Genomic DNA, 12,100 nt, shown 5'->3' on the forward strand with positions numbered 1-12,100 from the left:
AACTATTTATTTTCCATTATTTGGAAAATAATGGAAAATAAATAGTTGTAAACTATTTTTGTTTCTCCTTTGACCGCAACCCTGACCATCTCCCTATATAAAAACAATTAATTATTCTAAATTGATTTGGAAATGGAAAAACCACAAAACGTCTATATTAAACCTGAAATAGAGATTAATGTTTCTAGGTGTAAAAATTAAACCCCTCAATTTCTAAAACAGTATATTGAAAATCTAAATACGGATTTTTTTTATTTTACAAATTATTTTTATAAAAATAGTCATTGTTGAAAATAATTTACACTTTTCTGTACTGAAAAAATAAATTTAATTTACATTAAGCGAATACGTTGAGCATCGAATGACAGCCTCTAATACATTGTAATCTGAAGGACAAAATCAATGACTTATTCAACTCATAAACTAATTTTTCTTTAATATAATTAAAATTGCTATGACAAATATATTTTTTATACATATTGTTTATATAGAGGTCAAAAATCATTTCTACTAAATTAATAATACCTAAAAAAAGATAACCATAATGTCTGCTTTATGAAATAGTTTTATGTATCAACTATGAAAAATTAACAAAAAAAAATTATAATAATAAACAACAAAATATTAACATTTTAAATTTTTATGTGATGATAAATAATTTTGAATCTATATTATTTATATAAATACAATTAATTGTAATATACACTATCGTAGTCTATCACAAATAATAATGAGTCTTTCTCATACACAAACGCACTTATTTACAAATATTTACTCATCCTTTCATCACTATTATTTAACATTTAATAACTGAACAGTTTTTGCAGGCAAAATGTTTCACATAGGAACAAACTCCTGACTTAAGGTAACACACGTCACATTCGTACATATATACAAATTTATATTTATAATAGTCAGGCACTGAAAAATACAATACAACAAAAGATTAATTATGGTACAGAAAACAAACTTAAGGTAACAACTAAAATCAAAATTAAATACACAATTATTCACAAGTAATTAATGCAGTCTTTCTTTAAATGTTGCATGACATAGGTGTGGAATGACTGCTGTTCATTTCATTCATTTTTTTTTATAATAACCGATGAACTTAACTAAGAGCTGTTTGAATTGGGAACTGTTCCATTAGGTCAGATGGAAGCTCAGTTGAGTTAGAGTCAGGTTCATTCGAGCTTGACATAGAATCAGTAGACAGGGGCGCAGATTCAGTTATTTTAGATGATGTTTCTGAATGACTAGTAGACGATTCCATTATTGTAGGAGATGGTTCAGTATTAGAAGTTGCGATTTGGCTAGATGCGATTTCTGGGTTACCATTAGCTTGACTTTCTGTTGTATTGCCTGATGGAGGGATTGTTGCATTGGCTGTTGAAGTATTATATTGGTCAGGTTCTGCCGAGCTGCTTACTGTTTCTTCTGATGGTTTGGATGGTAGTTCTGTTGTACTGCTCATTGTACCTCCTGTCAAATTATTGGAAGTCATATCATCAGAACTTTGTGATACCTCTTCTACTACAGCAATAGGTATTGATTCCATGTCACTGCTAACACCTCCAGAAGGCATTTCAGTGTTGCCCACTACTGGAATCATAGGGGTCACAGGTGTTTCATTACTACTCATATTAGTCTCCATAGAATTTGTTGGTGCTTCTGTGCTCTTATTTACTGATTCCATAGAATCAGAGGTAGCTTCTCTGCTTGCTTCAACTGAGTCCATTGAGCTTGAAGGTTTTTCTGTGTTATTGATCTCTTGCTCCTTCGAAGTAATTGGTGATTCATCAGATCTCATGTTTGACTCAATGGGCATTATTGGGAGTTCTGTTCCACTGTGAGCTGATTCCAGTGAACTTACCATCATTTCTTTGCCATCTGTGATTCCCTCCATGGAAGTTACAGCTGTTTCTTTATCACTTATGCCTAACTCCATGATGGAGCTAAGATGTGGTTCTGGGCTACTGACAGCGTCAGTGGAAGGAGCAGGTGTTTCATCGGTTTTCATATTTGGATCAGTTAACTTCTGTGGTGGTTCTGTACCACCACTTACCGATTCCATTGAGCTCAGAGGAGCTTCTTTCTCCATAGTAGCCTCTGTAGAACTTGAAGGAGACTCTGGATGTCCTGGGTCTTTGCTAGTCATTACTGTTTCCATGGGAACACTTAGTGGTGTAGTTTCTCCTCCAACAAACTCCATAGACCTAGAATCTGGTTCTTTGTCATTCATTACGGGTTCAATAGGACTAATAGGAGATTCTATGCCACTCATAACTGGTTTTATTGAAGCTATATCTGTCTCTGGGTCTCCTCTCATGTTAGCTTCTGTTCCACTATTGGCAGCTTCCATTATATTTGCTGGAATATCTGTGTTACCACTGGATAAGTGTCCCATTGAATCAGTTGATCCTAATTCCATTTTCCCAAAAGGAGATTCAGTCCCCTTCGGTTCAGATTCCATAGACTGTTCCATAATATGCTGCTTCTTTTCACTGTTCATTCCAGAATCTAGAATACCAGAAAAAAGCCAAGGTCAGATGAATTGAATAAATAAAAATCTTATGATACATTAGATTATCATTTATAATCTCTATTCTTTAAAATAAGTAGATAGAGAATTTCTATATAAAATTATTCCAGTGCGGTACTTTATTCTTAATTTTTTTATTTTGAATCTTACTCCTTTCAATTAAATCTACTTGAGGACACTTTTTTTTTTAAACATGTTTTGTAATATTTATTTACAATTATATTTGTTTACATAATACTGATATAAAATTTACCACAGTATTTTTTAGTGACCATGAGTTAAACATTTTTCTAAAACGTATATTTCTTTCTAAAGGAACTTTTTGTCCCCAAATGAAATTCCCTTATATTCTTTTATATTACAAATTTTAGAATTAAAAAAAAAAATAAGTCTTTCGTTAATAGCAGAAACGACTCATTGATTGAGAGACAACTGTAAGTAGTTGGGATACAAAAATATAGTTAGCCTGTGGTTGTACATACCGCAATTTTCTTCATCATTTCCATCTGGGCAATTCTGAATTCCATTACAGACTAAATGTTTGCTGAGACAGGTGCCATCATTGCACTAAAAATTGAAAAAAAATAATTACATTTTCATAATGTTAAAATTGTCTGTTTATATTTTTAATTTAAAAAAACAAATTTATAGAAAGAATTATAAAACATTATATACTAGAAATTATATTTAGTATGAATATAGAAGTAATGATTAAAAACATCTTGTTGGAAATAATACCTTAAAGTTTTCAACACAATTCAATTTCTCACATTCTGCTTCATCTGATCCATCGGCACAATCCTGCATGCTATCACATTGTTGAAGTTTCATCAGGCATTTGCTCCCATCATGGCAAGCAAAGTGCTCTAAAATTGAATGCAAAAAATAATTAATTATATTAAGTATTTTGATTTGATTAGTATGTTTTAGGAGTAACAGTATCGATAACAGTGATTTTCCAATGAATGAACAAAAACATTATATTTAAAAAAGAATGAGCCCACATTTATTTTCTTTGAGAAGTGTGATAATACAATAAGCAGAAGTCAGTTTTATTTTATGTCAATAATTTGAGACTTCATTTGGGATAAATAAACATAAGTATGATCTTACGCCATTGGTATTATCTTCATTTTTACTTAACCCTGATAAAGATCTATGGTTTAGGCCGAAATCTTAAGTATTAGTAATCTTAAGTATTCGAAAAAAAAAAATAAAATAAAAAAAAATGCATTGCTGGTAAATAATTAAGACATCACTAGTTCTGTAGTACAAAGTCTGAGTTAAGATAAAAATACTTGCACATTTTTAGTATATGTATTTTTTTAATATATATATATTTTCTGGTCATATATATATTTAGCAACAAGATATGCTTTTCTACATTTTTTAAAGAATTTTTAGTTATTTAGGATAAATTATGAAAATGTTAAATAAATTTATTAGTCAATTTTGGTCATCAATTATTATTTTATAAAAACTTTTTTGGTAAGGAAACTATTAAAAATTAGGTAAAATAAGACACATTGCAAGGTTAAGGACTAGAGATAATTTTCTATTGAATAAAGAAAAGTTTAAACTCCATCTTATGGTCTGTTAATTCCAGACCAGTTATAGGTTAATTTTATTCTATCAGTATATTCCTTTAAAACTACAACAATTTATTTTGTTTTAAATACTTTCGTGTTTGTTAATAGATATATATGTATTATAAATTACTAAAGTTATATAGATATTAATTTTTTATATGATAAAGAAATCATTAAATCATTATTCTTACCCGAATCACATTCTGTTTTATTGTTTGATGGATTTTCTGATTCATACTGGATCGTTGTTCTTGGTACACTTTCTTCTAATGTTGATCCAACTGATGATTGTAAATTTCCTGAAGTTGTTGGATTGACTTCAGCAGTTTCTTCTACACTTTCTGTTACGGCGTAGTAATTATTGCTTCTATCTTGATCAATATGGGACATATTTTGAGTTGAAGTGGATTTCATTTCTTTGATCATTGAATCATCATTAGGGCCCATATTATGACTATCACTCAATTTGCTAGGATCAGTTGACGTTTCCTGAGATTCATCAGATCTCATGTCATTGAATTCTCGGGTTGCCGATTGTGATTCAGTTAATCGTTCTGATTCAGTATTATGCTCACCAGAAGTGATAGTTGCTTCAGTGTAAACTTCTTTAATTAATAGTTTTTCTTCCTCTTTGATTTTGGAAGGTGGGCCTTCAGGTGGTAGTATAGTTGTTAAGCTTTCATTTGTCTCCGTAAAGTTTATGTTGGTTGTGTTACTACTTTCATTTGTAGAAATTGGAACTTGCTCAATTTGATGGCTATGGGTTTGTTCTACAGCATCACTATCTGGAAACCTATTTTTTTCTTCTATCTTGATACTTTTATATCCTTTTGTAATGTGCTCAGGTTTACCTTTTGACGATTTGTAATTAGCATACTTTTCTTCTTCATTATAATCATCATCTAAACTATTAAGGGCATTTTTTGAATCATACCATTGGTGGAGTCCTTCAGTCTCAGAAGAACCTCCAGAACTATAAGAATCGGCTGGTTTTGTATCTTCTCCATCTTCTTCCTCGGGAATAGGCTGGATTGTGGAATCTACAGAATAAGGCCCTGATAGATCTGGATTAGGCGTTAGTGCTAGTGGTGGCATATTCTCACCTCCAACTAAAAATGTAGGAACTGTTGAATCAGAGTCATCTGAGGAAGGTATGTCCGTATCTTCAATCATATGAAAACTGTCAGATTGTCCTACTGAGCTCCTTACAGGTTCTGAGGTTGTCTGATTGCTTTCTGTTTCTAAATTCATGTTATTTGTTGTTTCATTCAATCTGGAAGGAACTAAAGTATCAGTTCTTATTGGAATTTCAGTTGTTCCCTGATTTAATTCATTGACAGATTCAGTATTAGTTATGTTTGAATTTAGGTTTGTAAATAGTGGATTGATAATTATTGATTCAGCTGATGGTGAAAAACCTGGTGTCAAGGTCTCTAATTCTATTGGCCTTGGTGTTGTCATAAAGTCTATGGTCATTAAGTCCATTGATGATGAGCTTGGCTGTACAGCCATTGAATTGGTTTCTGAACTGGTAACAGAATCATTATTCATACGTTCTGTTGGCACTGTTTCTTCTTCAGCATTCAATGTGTTTTGAGAGGATCCTAAATTATTTTGTGAGTTCTGAGTAGTTGGTTCATCAGCTGGGTACTCAGTCTTACTTTCTGGAGAAGATACTTCTGGTGGTTGTGAACTATTGAAAATATTCATAGAATCAGGAATCATTATTGTGCTGTTTTGATTAACTTCTTCACTTTGGATTAAAGGCATCATTGTAGTCATTTTCTGCTCAGTAATTATTTCCTCTACTGGATTAGTTGAACTTGTATAGCTGTTATCATGAGATATGTTAGCTACTTGTTCCCCCGTTTCCCATATGTTGAGTGGTTTTTTACTAGTTGAATCAACCTCTGCAGAATTTTCATCTTTCTCGGATTCAGAGTTAGTGAAAGAGGCTGTGGTCATTGTATCTTCATTGTTCTGATTAGTGAAAAATCCAGGAAATTTCATTTCACTATTTTCTGAGTATGTTTTTCCTGTTGGAATCTCTTCATGCAATTCAGTGTAACTAATAGAAGGTTCTGATGAAGATTGGAAAAAATTAGAGTTTTCTGAAGATAGATGAACATTTAATTCCGGTTGAGTATTTTGTTGTTCTCCTGCTGATTCTTTTGGTATTTCAGTAGTTCTTGGCATTAAATCTTCTTCAATGGTTTGTGCATATGATGAGTCTTCTGATCCTTTGATGGGGAACTGATTGTATTTTCCTAGTCTTTCTGAAGAAGTTGCGGGAGAAGTTGATGAAAACTCATTAGGATTTGTATTTTCTACTGGGAATTCTGTGGATTCCATTGAATGATGATGTGGGTCTGTATTTCCTTCCAAGTTGAAATTAAAAGGTGGCATGGGAGTGGTTTCAAGAATTGTTTCGGAATTCATTTCTTCATAGGGATGTAGTGGAGTGGAATGTACTGATTCCATATGTGAATCACTAAAGTTCATCGGAACCTGGTAAGATGGTGATTCAGATGAAAATTTTGGTTCTGAAGAGGAGTCATATTCCATTGATACATCTGTTGATTTCATTTGTGGTATTGCTTCAGTAGTTTGTTCTTTAACAAAACCATTAGTGTTTCCTGAAACTGTTTCAGCAGAATCATTAGCTTCTACCATAGATTCTAGTATACTATCTTGCTCTGAAGTCTTTTTTTCTTGTGAGATATCCATTGATTGATAATTAGTATTTTCATCCATATGTTTAGTGTTTTGTTCTGGTAAGGGCTCAGAAGTTTGTCCTGTGATTTTTTCATGTGCATGTTCTGGTATTGGGGTTACATAAGTTTCAAAAGAAGTGTCTTTTATTCCGAAATTTTCATGACTTGGTGGCCCTTCAGTCTCAACATGGTAATCATGTTCTGAAGAATTTTCCGCCACAATGGGCACTTCTACTTCATCTGTTTCACTGTTTTCATTGTTCTGGTCTTCAGTAGACTTTTGGACTTCTGTTGAGCTCTCATGTTCATGTTCCCCTCCATATGCATGTTCTCCTCCATGTTCATGTTCTCCTTCGTGTTCATGTTCTCCTCCATGTTCATGTTCCCTTCCGTGTTCATGTTCCCCTCCGTGTTCGTGTTCACCTTCATGTCCATGATCCATTCCATGTTCATGTTCTACACTATGTTTCTGTTCAGAAGTACTTATTGAAGCTTCTTCGGATGATGATCCTGATTCACTTGTTTCTGGAATAAAGAAAAATAAATTCATTAGTCAGAAATAAAATTTTTAATGAGTCCATTATCATGTCTCTCCTATTTTAATGTTACTTTTAACTTACCTGCTTTGACACATGTTTTCCCATCACTGTTTAGAATGTAATCATCTTCACATTTACATGTAATCTGCAAACTGCTTCTATCAAACATACAATTTTGACTGCATCCTCCATTTTCTATCTTGCAGGTATTGGTTACACCTAAAAAATTTAATATATTTATAATTTTCTATTACACTAGTGTATGAAGGGAGTTTAAATTCATTTGACCTTTTATTAAAAATCATATAAAATTATAACTTAAGGAGTTTTTGTTTATTATTTTAATAACTCAGTTCCAACTTCAGTAGTAGATAATTAAATAAAGTAAAATAAGCATTTAATAAATAGGAAAAACTTATATATGCAATTGAAGTATGCTTATTCTTAGCACAATGATTGTAAAAAAATTTTAACAATATTTAATTTGTTTTTAATTATAATTTTGTTGGAAAATAAGTGCAGCCACACAACTTAAAAAGTTAGATTTTGAGTTATTTAATTTTTCTGTAAAATTAATGCACAACATTTAATTGTTAATGTTTTCTATGTGATAGTATTAAATTAATTTTTTTATATGTTTTTGGGCTCTGTTTTTAAAAGTTAATATCTCATATTTACTTAATCTCACACTTTTCCAATTACTTGCTATTTCGAGAAGAAATTTGTTTGGCCTTTTGTAATTTATTTTAATTTTGAAGAGTAGATAATGGTTGAAAGAAATTTACAATAATTAGAAAATTCATTAAAATGTTTTTCTGAAATGTTGCTTTAGAAAGAAAGAATATTTATACACATGAGTATATGTTTTTATTGATATGGAGGGTTGATAAAAATAAATACATTTCAAAAATATAAAAAGAAATGAAAAACAAATTTGCATAAATTTACTGAAGTAAAGTAGTGCTGAGTATCCCAGTAATACAAAAATTCTGAGTTTACTTCAGAATTTCATTGCTAAGAACTCAATAGAAGAGTCAGAAGTAAAGTTAACGGAATGGTAAGATATAAAATTGTATGGAATGATAAAATAATAAATTTATATTATCACATAATTTGACACAGAGATAAATATTATAAATATATAAAATTAGCACTTACGTTCCGATTTCAGGTTATGAAGAGTGAGCCTGTAATTATATAAAAATCCGTCATGTGATCTTAAATGATCTTGCAATTTTGTTTTTAGCCCATCTTTGTCAATTGGGTCTGGTGGGTTTTTTATGCCATTTTTGAACTCCCATCCAACACGGTATACTACTACCACACTACCAGATCTGAAATACCAGAATTCTAGCTTTAAAAAAATGAATAAGTTAAAATTTGAAAATATTTTACTACTGTACACTACCATAGAAAATTAAATGTGTGATTATTTAACCAGGGAAAAATTAATTTCTAACAATTTCGATAATGATCTTTTTATTGAAAAATTTATTTCTTATTTAAAAAGAAAACAATAAATATATTCTGGTCCTATATGTAATGTACAATATATCAATACAACAACAAGAATAAAATGTAATTAAAGAGTTTGCTGAAAATAGAGATTGCTTCATTGTGAAGAGTTTACGTTTACTTGTACCATTTTATGGTGAAAAAAAATTTCATTCCAGCTAAGTCCTTTTGTTTCAAATAGTAGGTATCTCAAATCAATTATTATTATTATTTTTTTTTTTTTTTTGTCACATAACAATAACATGTTAATTCTCTCAGGAATGAGCAAACTCCTTTTTGTAGGAAACTTTTTTTTTTAAACATTAGATTATTAAACATGGTAAAGTTAATGTTGAAAGTAAAGTCAATATCTGACTAAAGAGTATTTACAAATAAATTTTAAGAACCATGCCAAAATAAAATTAAAATAATTACCTTTTTGATTTTATAAAAAAAAAAAAAAAAGATTGATGCTTATGGAATTTTATTTCCAATTAATATTGAACTTGTATCATATTTACTTATCAACAATATTAAATTAATATTTTAAAATAGTATAATTCTACTATTTGAGTTTTTTTGACCGCACTCGGACCATATTTCTTTCATCTTAAATTAATATTTATATGTATACAATCCATTTATGGTTAATATGAAATTATAGAGTTTAAAATTAAGGTGTTCAGTTGTAAAACATGATAAAAGCAAAAAACGAAAATTGTTACAATAATAAATTGTTTGTTAATTACAGTGTTTTACCATCAACTATCAATCACTTACCTTATCTTAATATTAACATTAATTTCGTAAGAAAACAAATTTCCTTACAATTCTTTCAACAATCCATGAAATCACTCTTAAAAAAGCCAGTGATGCCAAAAACTTCAATTTAAAACAAAAAACAGTTACTATGTTTTACACCCTAACATCTCAATTGTTAAATTAATAAGTAATTTCTCACCTGAACTCGAGAACTTTCACAGTAATATCAGCTGAACCATAATGCAAGGTTTGATGGTCGAATAAAGCAGATTTCAACTGGTAAAACAAAAATAATCATTAGCAGTTGGGACGGGTAAAAAATAAAAATTTAATGGGACTAAGTTTTTATAAGAATAGATGACAATAAAAAAAAAAAGAAGAAAGTAAATGGAAATAGAAAATAAATCACCTCTTCTTCTAATGATGCAGCTAAGTTTCTGAATTCAGAAGAATTTCTATCAGCCAGTCCAGGAGTAAATTCCAGATTATCAATTGTCAGTTCACCTTGTAATACATTATTTACTAAAAAAAAAAAAAGTATATAAATAGTTGATATGGATGTGAGAACATAAATATATGATATAAATAAAACAATAAAGAAAACTCACAATATATTTCAGTCATATCCGTTGTGGGCCGAGTGGGTGCTGGAGTTGATGAAGGAGATGGTGTAGGTATGATGCCTCCTCCTATGCTCGCCTTCATTCCATTGAAATTCCTACTTTCTTCTACTGGTACATTGTCTTGGGATGACAAAATTACTCCTTAAAAATATAAAATATGTTAAAATTGTTTATAACAATCAACAATTTTATTGTTCAAAAGTGAATATTTCATACTGATAGCAATGATTTTATTTTAAAATTAATAATTCAATCTCTTTATAGAATCCAAATTCATTAACAAATGGTAGTGACAATAAAAAAAAAAAAACTACATTTAAAAAATTTCAAAATAATATCATGTAATAAAACAAGATAATAAGTTCAAAAGACTTCCTAATTTTAATTTCTCAATTTCATCAAGATCCTTTCTCAAGCCACCCTCTTCGGCCTAACAATGAGTTATTAAGTATACTGTAAGTATAATTAAATGTAGTGTAAGTGTACAAGTTATTGATCTGTCAGTAACTGGTGCACACACCTTAAAATAACTAGCAGTGACATTTTCCTCTCTTAAAATGGATTCCATACAATTCAGAGATAATGCCATACCATACTGCCTAATGCTTTTGAAAGTCTCCTTTAATTCTGTTTTCTTTTTTATTTATCCCATTACAGCAGTGGATTAAAAAAAAAACAAAAAGGGGTGTGTTATAACCCATTGGTTGGCTTGTAACGATTTTTTGAGCAAATGGTTCAAATAATCAGATCTCATATGTTTTGAAACAATATGAGCTCAAAATATTGCAGTATTATTGTTTTAAATGAGTTAAGTCAGTTTCTCTGTAGCTTTCTTTTTGAGTGAACTGCTCAACAAATTTGTTAAGTACTCTTTCTCTAATTATTCAGTAATATTCCATGAATGTTCTGAAACTATATGAATAACAGGTTTCCGCAAGTGCTGCCCTTGGCCATTATAAGGAACGACTGCATTGTAAATAGAAAAGTGTTTACAGTATGGTTACATAACTATATTGATATAATGCAGTGAGTGACTCATATACTATTGGTTTTATTAACATAGGATTCTAATTATGAACTATTGTGTAGAAATGAAGCATCACTGATATTTATTGTTAATCTTTGATATAAATTAAACATTAAATATTTGAGGGATTGTAATTGTTCTAATTGATTCAGATATAAAATGCCAATACCAGAAAAACAAAAAATGTTAAAATAAAAAAAAATCTCAGCTACAAAACAGCTTCATCTATCAATCTTAAGGGATTTTTTTTAATTATACATTACTGGTTTAAAACTTGACATTTTTTAATTAATTAAAGAGCTCACTTTAAAATGGCTCTTACTGCAAAATCAGTAAAATTATTTTTCAGCTTAGTAAGCCTTTTTCTAACTTAATCTGATTGGTGCTAGCAATGAATAAGTTCTTAATCCCTAATGAGTGTGGTCAAAATTGAACATACTATAATTATGTAAAGAAAAACTTTTTTCCTTATCCCTGAAAAGTTTGGCAAGTATCAGAATTTTTTTAGGAGCTCTTCAGTAGTTCATGTTTAGAACAGTGTGAAGTATTTCTTATTTTTAATAAGCTTTCTATTAAAATTTGATGAAATATAATACCTATCAATATGGCCACAATTCCACCGAGAACAATAACTGTAAGGACTCCCCAACAACACTTTTTTTTGCTGCCTCCGAGACTTCTCCTTTTATCTTGAGTGACATATAGCTTTTCTCCCCTGTTAGGAAAAGATAAATAAACTTTATAATTCATTTTTAAAATACTTATTTTAATATTTCCCTACACAGTGCTTATATTTTAGTTATATCAATT

At 30.1% G+C, this 12,100-nt stretch overlaps 1 protein-coding gene across 1 annotated transcript in view; it reads right to left on the minus strand.

Annotated features, from left to right (window-relative positions):
- Nucleotides 1-206: 206 nt before the first annotated feature.
- LOC106685486 (dentin sialophosphoprotein) overlaps nt 207-12,100 on the minus strand; it is a 20,726-nt gene continuing 8,832 nt past the window's right edge. Inside the window, exons 3-12 of the mRNA XM_014428191.3 lie at nt 11,887-12,005; nt 10,249-10,404; nt 10,050-10,162; nt 9,840-9,916; nt 8,543-8,718; nt 7,466-7,603; nt 4,323-7,370; nt 3,281-3,408; nt 3,025-3,109; nt 207-2,520 (exon numbers count right to left, since the gene is read on the minus strand). Of these exons, the coding sequence (XP_014283677.1) occupies nt 1,112-2,520; nt 3,025-3,109; nt 3,281-3,408; nt 4,323-7,370; nt 7,466-7,603; nt 8,543-8,718; nt 9,840-9,916; nt 10,050-10,162; nt 10,249-10,404; nt 11,887-12,005 (5,449 nt within the window). The 3' untranslated portion in view covers nt 207-1,111. The remainder of the gene's footprint in view (nt 2,521-3,024; nt 3,110-3,280; nt 3,409-4,322; nt 7,371-7,465; nt 7,604-8,542; nt 8,719-9,839; nt 9,917-10,049; nt 10,163-10,248; nt 10,405-11,886; nt 12,006-12,100) is intronic.

This window comes from Halyomorpha halys, unplaced genomic scaffold (assembly GCF_000696795.3).
Source record: "Halyomorpha halys isolate HHAL.00 unplaced genomic scaffold, Hhal_1.1 Scaffold701.1, whole genome shotgun sequence".
Taxonomy (NCBI): domain Eukaryota; kingdom Metazoa; phylum Arthropoda; class Insecta; order Hemiptera; family Pentatomidae; genus Halyomorpha; species Halyomorpha halys.